Source organism: Chlamydotis macqueenii, chromosome 1 (assembly GCF_036417535.1).
Source record: "Chlamydotis macqueenii isolate bChlMac1 chromosome 1, bChlMac1.mat, whole genome shotgun sequence".
In the NCBI taxonomy this organism is placed as follows: Eukaryota; Metazoa; Chordata; class Aves; order Otidiformes; family Otididae; genus Chlamydotis; species Chlamydotis macqueenii.
In genome coordinates, this window is record NC_141556.1 from 185,491,447 (window position 1) to 185,514,898 (window position 23,452).

Sequence of the window (23,452 nt, forward strand, 5' to 3'; positions counted from 1 at the left end):
ATTGAAACTAATGCCTTTTTATCAGATTTGGACATCTTGCTGTGTTTTGAGAGTACCTTGCTTACAGTGTTCAAAATGAGCTAGAATACTGTCTCAGGAAATAAGAAAATTATAATTCAGAGCAGAAGAGTTGAACAGAAAATGGGACAGGCATTTCTGGTGCCTAATGGTAAGGATTGCACCACTGATCAAACTCCTCTTACCACTGTGGAGAAACGTGCACATGGGGAGAAAACTTGTCTCTGCCTAAGCTGTACGTGTAAAATGCGGTCAGGTGAATCGCATCGCAGAGAGGCTCGTTTCTCTCCATTGATGCCAAGGGGAATTTAGTCTGTTGGCTTGGCCATCTGGAGATGGTTGAGCTGACTCCCCAGCCTCTTTAGTTGCACATTTATACCTCGATCTCTTGCTGCTGTCCCGCGTTTCCAAATGCTGTTTGTTCTTACATGTCACAGAATGTGTAATCTGCGTGTTGTCAGGTGCAGGAGGGGCCGCAGGAAGATACCTGTGAAACAGCTGGAGAAGATTACAGCTGTGTGATACTGGTGCAAAGTACAAGCTGAAATATTTTACAATGTAACAAATAAGCTGGTCATACTGTACATTTACTTCAGAAACACTTCTTGGTGTTTTGAGGACAGTTCTATTAATCATGAAGTCACTAGGGCATTAATTTCTTTGATTCTGCAGCTTTTTTTGCAGATTCAGTTTTCATTCTGCTGACAAATGCCTTACTGGGTGGTGGCCATTTCCTGAAGAACACAAATAGTCTTTAAAAAATCTCTCTGAAATGTTATCTCTGGTTTATTTCTTTTTTTCCCCCACTACTAACTCCACAGTCATCTCAGTTTACAAGTGTCACACTTCTTCACTTTTACTGAAAAGAAAAAAAAATCCCACTCATACTTTTTAAATATGGCATTTTTATTAATGTTATATTAAAACCAGGCAAGTTTATAAAGAAACAAGAAATCAAAACAATTTTATGTTCAGGCTGTAAACTTTCTACATCATTAGGTGGTAGCCAATGACTCCTCTCTCTCTGGAGTAATGAAATGCTTTGTTTTCCAAGGAAAGCCCATGGAAATGTTTCAGATCATATAAAACCAGCAGTTTACATAGTTAGTGGGGATTGCAATAAAACTAGAGGTGGGTATTAGACGACAATGCACTGCTGGCTCTTAGCCACAGTAACTTAAGAGAACCTTTAAGTGACCCTAGACTTGGAATTTGAAAGGAAAAGAAATGACATTTGATTCAGAAAGTTACCCACCTGCTTGCTTTTCTACAAAGAGGAACATCCCTCTTTATTTGAACCCCAAATGCAGTTTCACTTTTTGGCAAATACCTTTTTGCCTGTGATGTCCTAAAACAGAACACTACTTAAATACTTAACAAAGTATTTAACCTGCAACCTTAAGTTTGTTGCAGACCATCTCACAATGGTAAAATACATCCTGAATTTCTTCTAAAATGTCCCACGACTGGGTTTCAAACACATGCATCCACATTTAACCACTTAAGCCAGTATGTTTTTTTTAAACATTGACCTTTAAGTGCCAAGGAAAGTGCATGCAAATAAAGTTTTAAAAATGAAATAAATAAATGCCTCTATGAATGTAATGCTGTCACATCCAGGTCAGCTGGTAGGTACTGCATGAATAAAAGCCAACACCGACACATTAGAGCTTTAGAATCACCCTAATTCGGTCCAGAGACGATGTTTTTCCTCAAAATCACGCTGAAATTGCAATTAGGCTTTAATGTGTACAGTAGGTTGGAAATCATGAGCAGGAAGGAAATAAACTGGAAAAAAAATGGCACTATTGGTTATATTAAGCCAAAAAAATGCATTGCTAAGAAAGCGTGCCCTTCTGAGTACAGCAGTTGTTGAACTACTGAGTTACAGAGTTGAGCTGGAGTAGGAGAGCGGCGTCATGCTCCACTGCTGTCACACCATGGTGTCTCCAGGGAGCCAGGCTCTTCCTTGAGCAGAGAATGTTTGTCATCAGACCTTGAGTCAAAAACAATCATTTCCCATTTACAGTTTTGGTTTGGTTCTTTAAGTAAGACAACAGAAACATTTGGAGAGACCTTTCGTAGTACATTTCGTGGCACGGCTGCCCAGCTGGTTCCATTTCCTAGGGAGGCTGGCTGCGTGCCAGTGCAATGCTGAGTACGTGGGGCAGGATCCAGTACAAGCGGCTACGCAAAGGCGGGCCGTGGCGGTGCACCCTCCTTCTATGTGCTGCTAGGGCTCAGGAAATGTTGGCAGGTGAACGCAGCAGTTCTTGAGCCCAGAACTGAAAGGAGCAGAGAGACTTTGCTCCAGCCATCCCTGGCTCAACCAAAACATCTGGCAGTCCCCAGCCCTGGCTTGTGTACAATTGCCTTGTGCCTACGCTCTGGTATGATGAGTGCTGGGCTCGATAACGTAAGGTTTGCAGAAAAGTTGTGCCCCACCATGGCACTGTTTTACTGTCTGCATTAACTTCTATCTGTGTGCCTGAGTCAAGTGCTTTTCAACATAAATTTATGAAAGCTGATTTTTTTTTTTTTTTTTCTTTCCCCCTCCAGGGAAGTTGTGGTTTTGATGAAACTGCATTATGTACTGGAAAGTTTTTGACCAGTTCTGTTTGAATATAAAATACTGACACAGCTGCTGAAGTGTGGACTTAGACTGCTGGAGGAAGTTGTACTAATCACTGAGGGGGTGGCAGAACTCGTTTGTTTGTTAGCAGTAGAGGAGCCAATATATTTCTAGTGAGAGTCTGAGGTAATTGCCTCCAACAGAAGTAATTTTTACCACAGCATTTTCCAAAATAATTTGCTTATGGCCCTCTTCCTAAGTAAATTCTGCTGTCTTCATGCCTCACCCTTCCACTTCCACTCACAGGGACTGATGTGAAGAGAGGCACTACTCCTCCTCTTCTTCTCTGAGGATGTGCTTCTCCTTTTCCTCCTCAGAGAACAGGATTGTTCGAGAAATGATCATCCAATATAATAAAGAACAGTTATTTCTACTTTTGAAATGAGGAAATGAGGCTGCGCTCATTTAAGGGAATTAGGTTCTTGGAAATGGCATTTGAAGATCAGAAAAAGTCATCGAAGGATTCTGTGGCATAGTGAGGATCTGAAGGAAGGTTGCATGCCTAATTACATGAGTGTACTGAGCCTGGTCATCCAGCTTCTTGCCTTCTCCATTTCTGAAACACTACAAAAGGCACTTTAAGCCGCTTCATCCAGCCAAAATTTTAAGAGAAATAATTTTGCAGGATTACTTCACAGTTGCCTATTAGAAAATTCAAGTAAACGCTTCATGAGCTCAGCATTTTCTGTAATAGGGCAAACCTCCCTCTGTGCAACACGGGGTGGGGATTCATCTTAACTCACTTCAGTCAGAAATTAAGTATCTACTCTGCCTCAGCCATCGGGTCCCCTTGATGGTCCATGGTGAGAAAGAGGCCTGTCCAGAGGGCAACTATTTTCAACTAAAAAGGCATGGGATGGTCACCTCGCAGCACTGGTCACAGAAGAACCTGAAACAGTGTACTTGGACAAGGTGTCCTTATTGCCACATGGAAAACAATGCATGTTTTGCTCAGGATTTAATTGTAAGACCCATTTTATCACCTCAAACCTATCTTTCTCCAGTTTTCTTAAGATGATCTATGTAGGGATAGATAGTAAGATAGGAATAAACAAACAAACCTCGAGTGGAACATCCCTTCCCTTGAGATTTTGTTTGAGTTTCTTTTTCTTGATAATAAGCAACCATATGGTTTTCTCAGTACCAAAACACACAGCACAATAAGTCACATCCAGATAACTAACTGTGGATGATTCCTGGCCCACTGGGGTGTCAGGGAACGTGGCTGGTGTAATGGAAAGAAAGATCCTTTCCATTTTGTCTAGAACAATGGACGGGAGTGCCAGGAACTCAAAACTGAATATCCAGAGAAAGCTCTTCATGGCTTACATATTTATACTCCAAACAAACACCAAATGAAACATATCCTCCTACCAATCAGAAAGCCTCTCATCCTAAAGAATTTATGTTACTTTATCATACGTTCAGAAAAACAAGTTTGTATCTTCACCGGATGATAAACCAAGCGAAAAGCAGCCCACTATGGCATATTAACTTAGTTTGGTGATAAAAGTATACTAAATAAAGTTTTTAGCAGCAAACAGGTCACTGTCCCAAAAAAATCCAAATACAGGTTGTTTAAAAAAAAAAAAAAAGAAAAGAAAAAAAGAAAAACCAACTCAGACAAGCTAACGACAGCTTAGTTTGCTTGACTTTAAGTGGGAAAGGGTAGTTAATGCATTAGATTTTTGTTGTTAGATTCTGACTCTTGGCAATGAACTCTCACTGTACATCTACGCTGTAGTGATCTTTACAAAACCTCTGTGTTAGTGGACTTTTACACATTTCTTAATCTGATGGACAGTCAGTCCATCTTTCCAAACCTTCGCACATTCTGACCATGGATAAGTTCTCCAACGGAGAAGTAGTTCCAGGAGGGAAGAGGACATGCTCTTCAGGTTGGTGGTAGTCAGACCTCAATTTCGGAATGCTCCCACTCTGCTCGCTTTGCTAATGAAGTTTTTCAGGAGGTCGTGGTCCATTTCTGCAAAGCCTTGAGTTTGTGTAACGACCGTTAAATGGTTTATGCAAAATCTGAAGCAAAATTCTTCCAAGTCCTAGGAACAAATTGAGGTAATTTGTAACACGAATGACTGATAGCAAAATTGTTATTATTATTTCTCTGTTTCATATCTGTAATTTAATTAGCAGATAATATACCATACATTACAAATCCCTTTTCTGATCAGTTTGATTAGATGACAAATGATAGGATGAAATTTGTTCATACAAACTATTCAGTAAACCCCCTTCGAGAAAACAGGAGTAGCCAACTAAATCAACCCTAGAACTCCATCGCATTTACTGAGCTCATTAGAAAAGTTATTAATAAGTGAAACCATCACCTTTCTCCACATAGAACTACTTAGAGCATCAGAACATCTTTTTCCTCCTTGCACTGAATTCAGTAGTAGTCCTGTGAAAAACAGCAGATATCCTAGTCTTGCTGAAAATAAAAGCATGTATGTATGTAACATTCGATGATGCTTGCTGAACGCAAACTGGGTGTTAGAATCGTGTGTCTTTGGTGGTGAACCTAGGAATTGTGTGTCCCCATCTAGGAGCCAGGATTCCTAGATACCAAAATGGTTCTGTCTTGTCCTGGTCTTGCTGTAACAAGATGTGCAGATCTTCGGCACGGGACAGGTACGTGCCATTAGGCCATACGACCATTTTACACTGCAAACTTTGAACTACACAAACATTGCAGTCAGGGCTTAATAATAGAAAGAAATTTAGCAGAATACCTGTGCATTTCCCTTTGAAACCTTTTCCTTAGATTTAATGTTTCAAGTCAAGACGTAACTAAAGCTTTAACAGAGGCCACACAGCATAAAATGTCTTTTAAAAAGAAATAAGTAGCGACAATGCACAGAAGTAAATTGTAGCTACTCATCAAAAAGTCCTAGAAAAGCAAGAAAAGGAATGAGAATAGAAGAAGAAATAAAAAACATAGAAGAAATAAAAAACATAGAAGATCAAAGACACTGATAGCTTAAGTTTCAGCAGACCTCTCAAATGCTACTGCCAGAACTTGGGTTGCTTTACAGTCAATATGTGAACTTTTACACTAAATAAAACGGAACTGCTTTTTCTGGTACTGATCTATGAAGAGGACCACAGATGTCATACAATCATAGTCCCTAATTTTGCAGTTTCAAGAAATACTAGCTTTGAATTCTGTTATATAGAAGATGATTAATCTAAAATTTGCAACAGTGTATTTTAGAAATATGCTTTAAAATAACTTGTAGCAGCAAGTCTTTGTATTTTCTGAGGCTAGGACAAAATATTTTCAAGCATTTTAAATCCTAACAGATGCATACAGTAAGCCAAGTCAGTCTTCAGTTAATTTGATATGTTGATACCAGATGACACAGCACTATAATCTTTCACTTGCAGTGTTCACATTTAATGACAAAAAAATGAATTAATTCTATCTTTTCAAACGTCCAGAGTATCAGGTCTCTTTTGTAATCTTTTGGGCAGTTTTCTACTGAAGTGCTGGTACACTGCACATGGTTCTCAAGACAATTTTTACCATATTACCGTAGTACGCTAAAAGCTCCTGGCTTACTTCCTGATTCCTTAGACAGAGAGCATCCCATGTCTTTGCTGTGCTTCTCTGATGCAGTTCTGCTACATCCAGCTGTGGATGTCAGAAGGAGAGCAACAATGCACTCCTGAGTTTGGCGCATGCTGCACCCAGGGCAGGTGAACCAGTTAATTATCTGAGGATCGTGTTAAAATATTACATGTTTTGAAAGAATAAAACACTGAATCACAGGAGGAAGAGGAGGATAACATGTATTTAGTCACCTAGCCAATCTCTTTTATTGTATCTCAGCCATTATAAACTCCAGTACTTTGCCCAGGCTAGTTTTACTACTTCACAATACACCTAAACTACTCTTGAACTACTTCACCTGACACAGGTCAACTAAAGGTACTTCTGCTGTGGAGATGTTCAAAACTGTGGAAAAGCTTGTAAAAGGAGAAACTCCAGAGTAAACGTTCAATTAAAACTGCTGCTGTTAGGAGAACAAAATTCATGCCTTCTGTTACTGATACCTTGGTTACAATGGCCTCGTAACTGGCAGCTGATAATCTCATTATCTTCTCATCTGATGTTATCCCCTGCTTCATTTTACCAAACTCACTGACTTCTGACCTCCTCTTTGCAAATTCTACACAAATTCAACTCATCTACTATGCTGCTGCCATACAGCACAGACTGTTGCAACATTTTAAACTCAGTTTTTGTTCCAGTCCCTTCATTCTACTTCCTTCCTATACCTGGAGCTGTTTATCAATCCATCGTAGGATACTTCTAACTGCTCCTCCTTTAAATCTTCATCCTGCATTTCACAGCCAGGCAAAAGCAAAATACAAGCATTTTTTAAAAACATTATTACCAGCCACATATTTTGGCTGTTCTAATATGTTTGGCTGTTTGGCTATGTTAATTTTAGTCTTATAAAGCAGAAGAAACATGGAACAGAAAGATGAAGACTTTGCAACTAAGATGCCCAGTCATAACAACAGCTACTAAGTCTAAAGTACATACACAGACTTCCTGAACAATAAATCCCACCACATCATTATTTCCAGAATCAGCATAACACTAAGAAGCTGAGAAAAGGAAAACATCTTTGAAAGTATTTGTTTACAAAAGAGCACTTGCAGTACTGCTGATAACAGCTTGAGTGCTGGTGAAACATTCCAGAGCCAAGGGCAGGCCAGATGACAGGATACGGGGAGGGGAATAACAATAGGTAATTCGTTGCATGTCAGCACGATTCATTGTAAACAACATGGCAAAAATGAACTTTTGATACAACAATTGTAAATAGGGAGGGATTTTACAGGTAAATTCTCCCATTGCCTGTAAAAGGAAGTACCAGAATGACTGTACCAGCCACGGGCAGACAAAATGATCAGGTGGAGAACTCGGGAACTGAACAGGCAATGCAAAATACAAAGGTGGAGAAATAAACAGCAGCAAGAAATTTACATGCCGTGCTGTGCCTGATGACAAGGCAGGAAGCAGATTAAGAATCCTGACTCACAGGTGCATGCCAAAAGGCCAGGAAGAAAACACTAGTAGCTGCAGTTTTTAATAGCTTAAAAAGGAGAAAACAAACATCTGGGAAGGCAGAAAGGGAAATTGCAGTAATCATGCCTCATCAGTTAAATGCAGTTATGTTCATAACAAATGTTCATAACAAATGGTTTCATTTCCCAGAAAACAACTGTTTGCCTGAAGAGAAGTTCTCCTTACCTGAGCTTCATATTTGACAGCGGCAGAAAGAAGAGCAATGGCATTCTCTTCACAAATGCCTTGTTTGATCGTTTGCTGGCAAAGCTTTTTCAATCTGTTTTCTCTATACAGTGTTGCCAAATCTAGCAGTCCTGTGAAAATTCATACAGCTTTAACTATCCTGGTGCAAGACTTATACTTTTATTTTCAAATTAATCAATTGCTATATTGTTTTAGGCTGAATTAATCAAAGACTTGTTCTGTTTTTTCCCCCTAGATAATGTGTGCATTTTTAAAGGTCCTCAAAAGACACATCAAAAAGGGACCCTTTTATTACTATGCAAGTGTTCTATCTTCTTGTTCGCTGTACTGTATCTCATCATTCAAGGCATCAATTAGTGACTTACATCCTCTTAAATTCACGTGGGGAACAGCTCCCATTTCATTCATGATCAAATTGCCACAGCTACTCAAATAGAAAAGTTTTAGTATGGCATTAGTGCCTCTTTAAGGAAAAAAAAAAAAGTTCTTAATATGAGAAACAGTAAGTTCTTTTTGAACATTTTGCATCTTTGATCTTATTGCATCCCCACCACTCATTCTCCTTGGGCACGTTTCCTGCTACTGCATCCCTTCTTCCTGACACTTGCCATAGGCCCTTGCCAAACTCAAGATTTAAGTGCTAATAAAACTAAAATTAACAAGCCCTGCTTTCCTCACCCTGTTATGACACACAAATCCAACTTTTCAGAAACAGCAACCTCGAGTTATTTCAGTTTACAATAAATAATACCTATTGCATCTTCAGGAGGGAGCCTAATGTTGTCTGTATACAGGTATTCCAGGAAGGCTCGGTAAACAGGATAAGAAAATTCACTCATTTCTATAATTTCATCATCATTATTCAGTATGGAACGAAAATGTTCACACCTACAAAACATGAACAAAGTTTGTGTACTGTAAAGGGTTAAGCTTGAAAGGTGAGCTGCACAAGAAGTGGGTAAAAAAAAAAATCAGTCATAACAGACTAAATACAGAACCGTGAACTCTAGCTACAGATTTCTTGGTTTGAACGCATTAATTTCTTTAAGCCTTATGAGCCTTATAATTCAGAATTTTCCTTTATTTCTTTATTTTACAGTAGGCTCCATTTCAACTTACAATATATCTTTAGGGATCGTCCCTGTGGTTTTGATGTCATTTCCTTAAATATGTTATACATTAACCATGAATTTTATTACCTAGCTTGTAACAGATAAAGTTTACAATTAAGTTAGACAATTCTCACATTTCAACCTGCTTTCTCCAACATGATCTAGTGAGGAGGGAAATGACTAATATTTTAGATAACATTTGTTCCAGTGACAGAGTCCATACACAATTTAACATTAGATTTAATCATTACACTCAAGGATTAAAATATTTACAGTGATGACACTCTCGCCCAGATATTTAATCACCTTTTTCTTATAAGTCTGAAGACTTTTTTGATGGACAAAGATACAAACAAGGAAAAAGCACTGCCTTTGATAGCCTTATCCTGCAACGTACACTTCACAGAAACTCACTGTAACTTACTGCTCCCTAAAAAACATCCTGTAACATTTGAATTGTTTTCAAAATTTTTGTTGATGCAAATGAACATCATCACCTCAGACAAAACGTCTGTCATAAGAAAAGTTAATGTAACTTTTTTTTTTACTACACTACTTACTTTCTAGATCTCCCACATCAGAATTTGCTTTTCTTTTACTAAAACTTGTGTGTAAAAGGTAGGTTGGTTTCCTTTTAATGTCTCTAGGACAAGTCTACATCATAAAGACAGCATAACTTAAATACAAATGAAAAAGAATTATTCATCACTTAACTTTTTCACATTTGATTTTACTGGTTATCGAAAGATTTTTTTTTCTTAGTATTTTATTTTTTAAGAAAACAAAATAACCCTTAAGTCAAATTCATAAAGAATTAAAAAGTCTGTATCTAGCTTCTGCCACATCTTTTACCACATTCTGGCACTGGAAAAGGCAGACCAAACCCTGTTGCTTTGTTTCCCGGAGCCTTAGGTTAAGTGGTGGTGACCATGCTGTCCACCCAGCTTTGGAGCAGACCTTTGGAATGGTCTGCTGCCCCAGTGGCACCACATGAAAGCAGAAAGTCAGAGAGAAGGTGGTGAACATTGCTCCCTTAAAAATAAGTAAGTAAATACATAAAAATCAGTTGGTGCTCATCCTTCAGTCTGCAAAGAACCCTGGAGTGACTCATCCCTTGCAGTGCTTCTCTCCCTCTCTCTATCTCTCAGGAGAGACAGACCAGACACCTAATTTTGGCTGGCTAAATGCAGAGCAGACAAATCCCACCCACACACTCCTAAGTATCTGTTTCTGCAGGCACTATGGTGCTTGGCCAGCCCCTCACTGGGCTGGGCGTTGCCCTGCCATTTCACCACCATCACAAGCTAATAACCAAATAACCACCACCATGATCTAATTCAACAGCAGGCATAGAACAAGATGGAAAAAAGTCTTCATAAGTAGTAAAGGAATGACTGGATAATTAAAAGGAACTTCTGCCAGCACTGCATTCATAACAATACTCTGGAACAGGCCGAATGCTGCAAAATACCATGTTAAATACATTATCCTCTGACCCAGTTGCATCATGAGGCTGTAAGGCTTAAAGAAAATATTAACTCTACAGACTGTGCCTGATGCTCTATTATTCCTGCATATTATTTTGATAATAGCATATATTCAAATCCATTTTAAAGCAGACACATTTCCTTCCCAGAATGTCATATAATCTGAGAAAAGTAGAGAAGAAAAAAGAAATAAGGAAAAGTTACGTATAGTCTGATGATCGGGAAAAAGAACCTCAGAAACATTTTGGGGACACACAAGATTTGCAGTGGTATCTGATTAAGGACACGTGGCATTCCAAACAAAAAGGGTGGGCTATAGGCACAAGTGTGATGTACAAGTAATGAAACCAGTAAAGGGAAGAAAATAGTAATATAGGTAATTGGAGTAGGAAGAGGAGAGCAGAAGAGACAGGAAAAAAAAAAAAATGCCAGGCAAGAATTAATGAGAAACTTGTATATTGCTGCATAAAATTGAAGAAATCACTAATGAGACTGAGGAACAAAAGCAGGAAGATGAAGGTGGTGATAAGCAGGATGAGATAGCCAAGCATTTTGAGAAAGAAAATAGCAAGGAGAAAAAAATATTTTAACAATGAGGAGGATGGAGCAGAAGCAGTTAGAAAGACAGAAGAGATCTACATCAGTGACTCTAGAATATTCTAGTAGAAACTGTGTCAGCAATAACAAACTGATCTCTGCATGTTAATAACTATGATTACTCTCTAGATCTATGTATGTCAAATCTCACTGTAAAGTGGTGTTAACTTGCAAAAAGTTGTAAAAACAAAAAGAGAAGGCAGCTTAAAATTCAGATTCACCGATAAGGTTTAAAACAAGTAGGATAAGAAATCTGAGAAAAAGGGGAAAAAAAAAAAAAAAAAAGATCATCTGCAGAGCATCTACAGAAGTTGCTGAAGCAACTGAAGAGTCATGTGGAAGAAAAGAATAAACACAAAACCCTCAAACCATTCCAGTGGAGGAAGCCTGATTCAAACTACTGGGCAGGCAGCAGAAAGAACTGAGCCTTTTCCTCAGCAGAAAAATGTTATTATAAATCAGAGTCAAAGCTGTGAAGGAGGATACACATCAGACAGAAGGAAGTGATGAAAAGATCGGTACTAAACAGTACGTTTGGTAACTTCAAGCAGCAAAAAGAAAGTAATAGTGAAGAATAGCAAGTGAATCTCATGGCTGAGGGAAAAGGGAGTTTGTAAAAAGAAGTCAAGAATTTTGAGCAGTGAGCAGTCCACTCAGCAGAGTAGACTACACTATAGAGTTTAGTATATTAAACTATACAGTTTGTGCCTTACCTAATTTTGAGAAGAACTTTATGAACATGAATGTATTTTCCATCCACTAGAAACTTCAGGTCTGCGGTTTCAGGGTTATCAAATTCTTTCTTCAGGGACTGGGCTACTGTTAGATGGTCATCAGGCTCTAGAATAAAAAGGGGAATTAATAGTAAGTAGTAAGTAATACAGATATCTCTCATGATAACATCCTGGACATCTGTCAGCAAATAACAATAAATACGACATCTCTTTCAGGCTAGTAAAAAAACCTCAGCAGACTATGTGTTCAGTATGAACCCCCAGAAAAACAAACAAAGGGCAGCTTTCTTCAGTCCTTACCTGTTCCCTGCCCCAAACAAATATCTCTATTAAAAGAAGTGTCCCACTCTTCTAACTCATCTATGTGAGGCTAGAAAAAAAGATTTAACAGTCTCAGAAGTTTAATGCTGCACCTGATACCAAATGCTATCAGTTGTTACTGAGTAAATTATTCTGAATGAAAAATGTTACTTATTATAAGATACCCAAAAGGTCAATAAAAACCACAATAAGATTTCCTAAAATACTCCCACGAGGAGACATTATCTTACAGCAGAAATAAAGCTATTGCAAAACCAACATACTGGTTCCAGTGAAACTGCCTGGTACAACATCCCTAAAGGTAAATACCAACAGTTACAAGTCTATTCTAAGTATTTTCCCCAGACTTACAGTGTTAGAAGTACTTGTCGTGTGGATGCCTGCATATTCCTGCTTGTATCATGTGTTTGTACATCCCGCTGCACATGTGACATTTGCATTACAAAGTTACCAGACAGCCTTGAAAAGTCACTCATTGTCTGCATACAAATGTTTATCTCCTGAACTGTTTCCAAATCCCCAACATATCTGGCAGCCTCAGAGAACTATCTTCTTTAATATTACTAAAAAATTAAACCCTCAAAACCTCATTTTTATCCCAGAAAATATTTTGTGTTCTTACCATATAAATACACATTATTGGTTTATACTAATTTTGTGGGTCAATAATAAGCTGTTCTTTACAGAAAATTACATAAATGTTAGGTCCTGTAACCTACCAAGCTAGAAATAAGAATAGTATTCTGCTGGAAATAGAAAGACTTTCACCACAAGCTCTAGAAAAAAAACTTAACACACACAGTTTGATACTGTTACACTTTGTTTAGCACAATTATTTTCCATCTCATTTAGAGGATGTCACTTATGTTCAGGTATACCCAAATAGGGCACTAATTATCAGTGTGAGCTGGATTACAGGTAAAAGGATTGCAGGGAGCGGGAATCCAATGTAATTGGAATAAAAAATCCTTCTGAAATAATGACACTGTAAAATACTTTGTTAGTTCTTATTTTGTACAATGTAGTTTATTTATTGACACCTCTGCTATCCAAATAATTATAGTGATTTTAACAACCAATGCAAAGCTGAAGCTCCACTATAATCATTCAAAGGATTCTGCACTATCCTATTGTGATGCCTACCTTCCAAGTTAACTGGCAATTCAGATGTTCACCAAAATGCACCTCCAGATGACTTCTACAGCCAGAGGTAAGATGAATATAGTGGGGTTTAGTTATGAAATTCTTAGAGGGAAAATAGGTGCTTTTATTTATTACAGCAGTGAAGGGGCAACCAGAGGAAGGAAATGAAGAGGCAGTTCACACTGACAAAGCACAAAGCCAAGAGAGTTCCTTAGTGCTAAGAATTGTAACAGAAATGTGAGAACTACCATGAAGGGGGAATGGATGGGAATGCCTGGTGTGGAAGCACCAGCATACAACAGAAGGAGAAGGGCTGTAACCATGGCAGATGTCCATGGCACCATGTTCAGCAGATGTTAAGATCCTAGGACACAACTGTCTGATGATTCTCACCACACTTAGATCAGAAGACAAACAACAGTAAGTCAGTCCTGACAACTGCCAAGGTGGGACAGGATGGAGAGATGAGCCACTCTCAGCTCACAGAGCATGCAAAAAAGGCACATCTGAAACCAGCACATAGTTACCTAAGTAAAAGAAATCCTGGAGACATGATGACAGCCTTACAGCCAGCATCATTTATCCTGTGTTGTCACAAGGAACCCTGCTCAGAGCACCTGAATACACCTTTCAGAGACAGGATGCTGGACAGACCATTTGGCACATATGATAGTGAGTTCGAAAGTGCATCTGAAATGAATTTTGTTTAAAAATAAAACAATCTTTTTCTCCTGTAAAGTTTACTTTGTGCTTTGGTACAATGTTGCTACAGTGTTGCAACATTATTTCCAAAGGGATCAACAAGTCAAAGTCAAAAAACAAAAATAAAAGGAGCTCCTACAGTAAAAAATCACTCCCAAGGCGTGAAGCAGTGCAAGGAGGCTGGGTATTTTGTTCATGGTGACAATGAAGGCTGGGATAAAAGATGTGCTGGGGAATAGTTAGGAATGCAGTTTTAACCACATTTTGTTAAAGAAAGTTAATATCTATGAGTATTAATGAGCAACATGCTTATTAGTAAGTCTGTTACTTGGAAGTCTTCAGCATACTGAAAAAGTTATCAGGCATTGATACAGGCTGCCCAGGGAAGCGGCTGAATCACCATCCCTGGAGGTGTTTAAAAGAACTGGTGCTTAGCCACATGGTTTAGTGGTGCACTGGCAGTGCTGGGTTTGCGGTGGGACTTGATGATTTTAAAGGTCTTTTCCAACCTAAATGAGTCTATAAAGGTGATAATTACATGAATTATAATACATAATCCCATTTAGGACTCTGAGCCAAAAGAGCATTTGTAAAAGAAGGTATGAAAAGGTGAATTTGCAGAAAGGAGCACCGAAAAACTGTAACAGACAGTTTCAGTCTCAATCAAGCAGTTGCCTTCTCCGTGAGGAATGAAGTAAGAAAAGATGGAGTTTTTACCTCTTGCCTTCCTCCACTCTCAGAAAAATTCCTCAATACTCTGCACTAAACTGAGAAGAAAAGGCAAGAGAAAAAATGGAGGGGAAATTCTGATAGCATGAAATAATATTTTAAGCGAGCAAGAAAAAATGGAAGATGAAGAACCCCAGAAGCCTGCTAACGTATGTAGGAGGATACATATAACTGAATTTATGGTTACGCTACATATCCTAATAATGCCCCATTTCCTTCACAAAATAACCAGTTCTTATGGAGGAAAAATCTGAACATACCACAGACACTTTTATGTGGAACTTACAACTGACAAACACGTATTTACATGGAATGGACCACCCCATTGCCTGAGATTTTAGTGCAGTAACACAATTTACATCCAATTAGTAGCAGGCAAATATTAGGAATATTAAAATTTTCCACAGTAATTAAGCATATATCTTACAGTTCCAAACAAGACACCCTAGAAACCACAACTGCCTCAGCCTAAAGCAAATGAGGGTCTTTGGACTGTGCCCTAAACCCTGAATTTTGGCAAAGCAGTTTTCTGACAACAGGATCCTCCATTTAATCCTCTAGTCTCTCAAAGCTGAAATATGAGTACTATAATTTCCTTACCTTGGCATCCAGAAGACACCAAGGGAGCAAATTGTCTCTACAGTTGTCAGATAAAAGCATACAGCAGCACAAAAGCAATTACAAAGGCAGTACAGAAGTGGAATGGAAGCATGATGGACTCAGCAGAGTTCAAATTACAAATTAATGAGTTGCTGCATTCTAGTTTTTACCCAGATGACACCTGGAGACAACCCCAAGAGTCTCATCTTTGATTAGGTCAGCAAAGCCAGTAACTTTATTAGCAACCAATATGGAATTGAATTTGTAGCTGAAGAATGAACTCTTAAACAGTGCTATACGCTTAACTCTTTCTAGTCAAGGCCAGCAAGACAGACTTTAACATCAATCACAGATCCAGCAACTTGTCTCTTCCGAAGCCCAAGTCATGATCACTTGTGACAAGACTCTAAGTGCCTGTGGCCAAATCTGAAAAAGGGAATTTGGCTTCTTCATTTTCAGTAGTCTACTTACTTAAGGGCAACAAAGAAAGCTTCAGAGTTCCTAATGGTTCTGCATGGCTTCCTCAAGTCTCCAAATTTAAACTCAGCTTCTTCACCTGTGGCCATTGTATGGTAACATTCAGTGGTTACACAAAAAAACCCTTCGCCAAACCCAAGGCATATCCCCACAGAAATAAACCACATCAGTAAAACAGACAACCATTTAGCACTGCCATCAGACCTTAGCAATTTTTTACAATTCCATATTACCATTTACATCTATGTAATATATGACTACGATTACGCTTCCCAGTATAATTTTTTGCAATAAACTTAAGTTTAGGCTTCAAATACATGCAACAGTTTTAGGCACTAATGATTCTATTTAGAAAATGTCAAAACAAAAAATATTTAAGCTCACCTACTGATAGAAGACGCCACATAACAGCAGGGGTAGCAAAGCAAGCAAAGACATCGTCAGTGCAGGCAAAGTGAGTGAGGTGGGGAAGGATCACTGACTGCCCCCGGCATTGGCCCCACATGTACACCTGGCCGCTCTGGGTCTTGGCAGCCGACGTGTGAGCAGAGTGGCAGGCTGCAATCTCTATAACTCTGAATTTACAAGCAAACAGAGAAAAAAAAGCAAGTCATTCTGATATGAACAAAGCGCAGTGAAGAAGCTCACTACCTCCTGTCTTTTTCTGGTGCAGAACATATTTGTCGGCATGCATGCACTTCCAATTGCAAGAACGTTTTCCTGTCATACACAGCAAAATTAAAAGGGTTATCAATGTTTCCTCAAATAGCACGCACTCAGAAATTTTCTCAGCAAAACAGCATCTTGGAAGTGAGGAGGCACTGTTGCAGCAGAGCATATATCTGCTACAGCACATGCTCTGTTGACCCCCTCGGCTCTCTCAAACAGAGCTATGGTGAGTTTCAAGTCTCTAAATGTCCTCGGTGGCGCTGGGCAGTGAGGTGAGTGGCTGCATTAAACTGTAGAGAAGGAGTGCTTGGAAAAGATGAAGAAAGAAATGAGGAGACATTTAAAAAAAATTTTAAAAAATTCCAACTTTTTCCTGCTTGCTTATTGGTAACAGTTCTAAACTAACAATTTAAACATACTTCTTTTAATAAAATACTGAAGTGTTATTACACATGCAATTACTATTACCTATGTTTAACGGACTTTCATTTTGAAAATTAAAAATTAGAACCAAACAGCACTGAAAGCTGTTTCTAAGTGTACTTTAGCTATGTGAGGCTATCTCACTAATCCTGAAGTTGATTTAGGATTTCAAAACTCCCACTATGTACTACATTACACAATCCACTGCTTCGCAGTCTGAACTGCAAAAACTGCTCATTTACTTGTTTTCCCAGCTGCCTGGGGAAAATAGCTGGGAAACAACTTGTTTAAAGCTGTATGTACAAATCTTGTAGGCTTTACAGAGGTAATAGTCTCACTGACACCAAGAATGTGTATTCTGGCCAACAAAAGGGAAAAGCAGCATATAATATTAAAATTTACATTAAGATGTGGTAGCATTTTAATTGCAGCCAAAGTGTCTGGAAAAAAATTCAGTTACATTTTAAGCAAAAGCACAAACACACATAAAGAAATAACAACATTCAAAAACAGGCCATGTCTCATCACCAGAGGCGAGTTGCCTCTTCCTTACAATAAAGTTCACAGACAAGTTTAAGAGAGACATCTCACCTTTCTCATTTTTCAGAACAAGAGGCCAAAATCAAGACCTCAGTAGTAAGGAACAGATTCAAATTTCCGGCCACATATATACATGGTTTTACATTAGCAATAGAAATAACTGCTCCACTACCCATTCAAGGACTTATGGGAAAATATTTAACTCTTAAAAATCTGAGCTTAATTTTCAGGCAACAATACAGAGAAAGAACTCCTCCCTTTCTCTCTCTCCTGGGTTACGAGCCAGATTTAATAGCAGAAATAACACAAATTACAGATGTCCACTCTTCACTTTTTCTGTGTGTACTTCTTGTCAGAAGTAGCATATTAAAATGCAATTTATATTCAGAGACAATCAAGCTTTTGTCATTGACTTCAACCAATGAAAGTACACCACTCAAAAGAAATGGCAATTAAGGCCTATAAAGTACAGCGTGAGCTTAAGTAGAAAATGGCACATTTAGACTCAGAACATTCAGTTTCTCTTTCACAAAGACAGTTATGGGGCAGATTCAAGCACTTTCAGTGAAAATCAAACTTTAATGCACTGATTTTCTATGTCAAACAAATTTTCAACCAGTTTACATTTAGCAGAACCATTGCAAAAAAATTATAGGCTATTTCTTACAATAAAATAGATTTAAAATGCTGTAATTTTCTGTAGCTCTTCTCAGAGTACGCCAACTAATGTCTGACTGCTAGACTTGTAAGTATTACCTGTCCTTATCCACAGTAACTGTTGTAGGGTAAGACTGGTTACTTTTATTCCCAGTACCTAACTGGCCATATGAATTGGCTCCCCAGGCATAAATCTGACCTTCATCTGTTAGCACTAATGTATGTGCATAGCCACAGGCAACCTACAGGGAATAATAAACAGAAAAAAAAAATCATTTTTATGTAACAGTAAGTTAATACAGACAGATACAAGTTATGCTATATGTTAATGTTATTGATTCTATATCTGTGCAAAAATTAAAAAATAACAAATATGTATAAGTTTATTAAAAAGGGAAACAAAGTCGATGAGGTGACTTTGCGTAAAAAATGTATTAGTGAGGGACCTTCCAGATAATCTCAAAAGTACAGCAAAAGAATAGCTAGAAATTGAGAAAGAAGGAAAGCTATATGACAAATATGAACAGTACGCAGAAAAAAATACAGAAATATGCAGATCAAGTCTTGCACTAATCTTGCTCTATGGGCAACTGCTCCAACATGAATAGCTTACCACCGTAAAAACAGACAACATCTCCCTACTTGCTCCTCTCCTTCTCAACTGCCAGCCAAACAGAATTTCCCCCTCCCTGTGCCAGTTCTACTGCTTACCAGATCCTCTGCTGAGATAACTTACACCACTGGAAGAAAACTCTCCACAGCTGGGCCTGAGGACCACCAGTGCCCACACAAGGCAAGCAACAAGAGCAGCCAGCCAGTAAAGAGAGGGAAGAGATGAAACTCTCCATCCTGATGGCTGCACACAGCTATGTCAGCTCATACCCTCTTGTGGAAACCCACTTGGTCCTGCTGAGCTGCCCCCTCTGGTACTCTGTATAAGGTTGCTTGAATATCCACTTTACAGCACGTGCCCCACATACAGATATGCACTGGCAAAATACCAGCAACGGTCTTGCTCTGCATGAGTTAATGTAACCTATTATAGCTAGATGGCTATCAATAACCAATTTACATTGTTCAAAACCAGCTCACCAGTTAGCTACTGTGGCTGGAGTGCAATTCTAAAAGTGATATTCAGTCAGCCAGAAAAACAAAACGCTAAACAGCAGCGTTTTCCCAGAAAAGAAGGCAGGGGTTAATGAAGAATGGAGTAGCCTAAGACTTTCTCATTTACTAAAGTAACAGGAATTTTTTTTTAATTAAGTTTCACAGGAAAAAAAAAAAAAAAAAGATGAAACATTTCTAATTGTCTAGTCCTTTTTAAGTAAAATCCTGACCTCACTGAAGTCAATGGCAAAATTCCCACTGAACTCCACAGGGTCACAGTTTCTCCCTTACTGACAGAGGTCCATTTGAAGATACATGTTTTTATTCTGATAAATGGCATTTTAAACAAAGAGATAAAGGATTATCTCTTGTCAATGTAGAACATGCCTTAGCATATTTTCAGTTGTTCATAAAGGGTTTGGCATAGAGCACCGCACGCATACCCGCTGTACACGAATGCCTTGCAGAGCTGCTATTCGGCATGGTGTTGGCTGATTGCCGCTGCTGCCCAGTCCAAGCTGGCCATTCCCATTGTAACCCCAGACATAGACCTTAAAAACAGAGACAGGAATTTTAACTGTTTGCTACTATCTACTTCACTTGAAAGCAATATCACTGTTTCAGAGTTACAACAATAACTTTCTTCAACATTCCCTGTTCCCACACCTTAGGATCTGTACTTTATATGTAGATACACACAAACACAGACATATAAATACACACTTATATAAATGTACATAGCTATATATACACATGCATATATGTTTTTCTGTACCAGAAATTTTGGATGCTGTGTAAACTACCAACTGCATGCTCATCTAAAATTCTAAACCTCCATATTCAAGTTGCTCTCTAAGAGTTAGATTACGTAAGACTGCAATATTTTAATGTGAAGAGTGGAAAATAAGAGATTCACATGGCTGTTCCCCAGCACAGAGGAAATTCAGCATGAATACTTTCCTTTTTCAAATAGATAATTTCTCATTCAAAAATCCTCTAACAGAAAAGAAAACATGCTAAAACAAGTATAAACCAGAAGCTATGCAGAACAGTTTGAGTAGGCTGTTAACAGCTTTATGCTGAACATAAGAAAAGGGAAAATACTAAGCTCTGATGATTTCAGTGACATATGTTCTACTGCAAACAGTCAATAGCTACTTAGGTCTAAACTGAAATGCCTCGGTTCTTGGAGTGATGGAGCTAGAAGATGTAGGCTGCCCAAAATCTTCAGCTCATATGAACTAAAACAACAAGAACACTACAACCTCTTTGTATCTTAGCAATGAGGATAAAAAAGTTTGAGAGCGACTCAAGGGGTACTGCAGTAGAACAAATACAGGTAGTGTACTTTCATTTTCTGTTTTCTCTTGAGATAAAGTATGCATATTTGAGCACTGAAAATTAAAATAGTATTCACTGATTATTCTCACATTCTTGATATTTAAGACTCTAGTATAGACAATAAATGATTTTTATATGAATGCTAAAGACAGCAGTGGGATAGTGTATTAATCAGCACTTCCATTTTTGGGAGAATATAATAGCAACTCTAAAAATCAGTATATCAGTGACACAAACTTAGCTATTTTTACATAGAGAAAATGAAGCTAGCATGAAATGTTAAGTATACATATATAGATTAGATATGATTTAACCCCCAAATTTGTAAAAACCTCTTGACCTGCACAATGCTATTTTTACTGTATTTTCAAGTGAATTTGAGATTTGATATTTGAAGTCCTTCACTTCAAAGCCAACTTCAATAGTTGATACAAAGTAATAGCTGTCAAATTTTATGAGTGATCTCATAAACCAAAAAGCCATAAACCAAATGTTAGCGAACAATTTTCCTTGTTTCACTCTACCTCCTTTCTAAAGAAAAAACCATAATCAGCATGGCTAGGAAGATGTGCTTAAGTATGTCAGAATGTGCAGGACAATTTATGATAAAGGTTTTTATAAGCAGTATAAGCAGGCAGATTTGAGGGAGTCTGGAAAGGTATACTTGTTTTCTGAGTAGTAGCTCATCACTTACAGGTTTGAAGTTATCTACATCCCATGATATTTCATAAAATAAAATTCAGGCAGAATATTCACTTGAAGTTTCATACCTCTCCATTTTCCACCACAGCCATAGAGCACATCTGTCCACAAGCAATATTAACTACTATTTTATTTTGTAGGCAGCTGGTAACTCTTCGAGGAATTGGTTGGTTAGCTGTTGAACCAGATCCAACTTGGCCTGAGTTATTATAACCCCACGTGTATACCTGTTGTAACAGAATTGCCATAAAAGAAGGCTTTACAGTTCCAAGTATATATTCAAGAGATAAAAAAGTTATATGCAAAACAAATTATATTTTGAGTTCAAGCGGATGTATTCTTTTAAAGATCTAGGCAGATACATAGGTTTATAATTTAATTGTTTCTATAAAAAATATGCCACTCACAATATATCTATATTATATTCCTTTATGTTCCTCCAATCAAAGGTAAGAGGCAACATGACAGTTGTGTTAATGCTGGAAGAATTCATTGCTAGTTTTCCAGAACCCAAAGCAGAATGGCTGACTGGACACAAGTGGCACCTCAAAGTAAATGACAGAAAAGTTTTTACTTTGGTGGGCAGAACTCCTTACATGAACATGATTTATATTAATCTCAGCTTTAACACTAAGCATTTACGCTAGAGTTTAGCATAGGAAGGAACTGGCTGCCCCCTACAAAGAAATTATAATTTCTTATTATAAGCAGATATTGCACAAAGATCAATGTTTTACATGCACTCAAAACAGTAAGAACCTAACAAGTTTTCAATTTTTATCCAACATTTTTCTTACATCAGCACTGCAAGGACAGCAAGAAGCAAGGTCTAACACTCTAGGTACAGAATGTTTTCTCACATACATGAATTTCCTAAAGAGAAAAGAGAGATTATTCCAGCCATTCTCACCTCTCCATCAGATGTTAACACCATAGAATGATGAGAGCCACAGGCAACTTCAATTACTTTCTTGTTCACCAAATTAGTAGAGACTTGACAGGGAATGAAACCATGATTTGTTGTACCATTGCCCAGTTGACTGTAAGCATTATGACCCCAAGTATACACTTCTCCTTCTATAATAAAAATGTAAAAAGCTGATTTAAAAACTCTATTATTCCAATGAGTACACAACACAGAATTACAAACTGAAAAGACAAATTCAATAACAATATACACAGTTAAGTGTATATATAAATATATATGCCCTTTGGGGCTCTTAAGCCCATGGACATACCAATGCTACCTTCACATAGTGCCGACCACAAATCCAAATGGATAGTATCACCATAATCTTAGTAAAGGAAATCATAAAGCTAAACCAAAGGAGATAGTGCAATATAGAAGAGAAAAGGATGAAATTACAGTCAGGAGTCCCCATTTCAATTTCTTTCTTACTGACAATCAATCAAAATTTCTTGTCTATGTCCTATTTTCCATTTTGGAAAACTCAAATAACAAACTTTCATTCCTTTACAGTATACATGAAGGTGCTTGTAAGAAAAACTTATTATTACTTATTAATAAACATACTATTATTTACTTATTATTTAAACACACTATTCATGTCCTCCATTTTGAGAAACATGCTAGTAAAATTAAGAATGCAAGAAATGTCTGACTGGGTTAGATCAATGGTTCACCTAGTGCAAAATTCTGTCTCCAACTGGCAATAGAAAAAAAAAAACCTGTTGTTAAAGGGAACATGAGCCTGGTCACTTTTTGTAGTTTCCAAGCATTTACAATCACTAGAGTACAGATAATACCAGGTACTTCTGATTCTCTTTAATGTGCATCTATTGGCCCCCATGAAGCTAACACCTTTTCACACTCACTTCCTTTCATCTGTTTTAAATCAAGTGTCCTCTAGTTACAGTACTGCAGGACTTGAAGAATAGCTGTCCTACATTCACCTTCATTTTCTAAATCTAAATTACACTGTAATTGCAGGAGAGAGAGGTCTGACATACAACTCCACCAGATTTCTAAAGAGATCATCAAACTCCTTATGTCTAAGAAGGATTCTCTCAGAACTACAAAGGCAAAATGTGCTACACTAAACCAGTATTTCTCTATAACAACAGGTTAAATCTAATAACTTTACTCTGTCAAAAGCAAACAACCTTATCTTCGTTTCACCAACATGAGAATACAAATT

At 37.9% G+C, this 23,452-nt stretch overlaps 1 protein-coding gene across 2 annotated transcripts in view; it reads right to left on the reverse strand.

Annotated features, from left to right (window-relative positions):
- Nucleotides 1-903: 903 nt before the first annotated feature.
- Nucleotides 904-23,452, reverse strand: part of LOC104473998 (RCC1 and BTB domain-containing protein 2) — a 32,381-nt gene continuing 9,832 nt past the window's right edge. For both annotated transcript variants that reach the window (XM_086771848.1, XM_086771849.1), the window contains 9 exons: nt 22,204-22,370; nt 21,362-21,520; nt 19,694-19,801; nt 18,243-18,385; nt 16,239-16,429; nt 11,862-11,988; nt 8,704-8,840; nt 7,932-8,062; nt 904-4,707 (listed from right to left, as the gene is read on the reverse strand). In XM_086771848.1, coding sequence (XP_086627974.1) covers nt 4,567-4,707; nt 7,932-8,062; nt 8,704-8,840; nt 11,862-11,988; nt 16,239-16,429; nt 18,243-18,385; nt 19,694-19,801; nt 21,362-21,520; nt 22,204-22,370 — 1,304 coding nt within the window. In that variant the 3' untranslated portion in view covers nt 904-4,566. The remainder of the gene's footprint in view (nt 4,708-7,931; nt 8,063-8,703; nt 8,841-11,861; nt 11,989-16,238; nt 16,430-18,242; nt 18,386-19,693; nt 19,802-21,361; nt 21,521-22,203; nt 22,371-23,452) is intronic.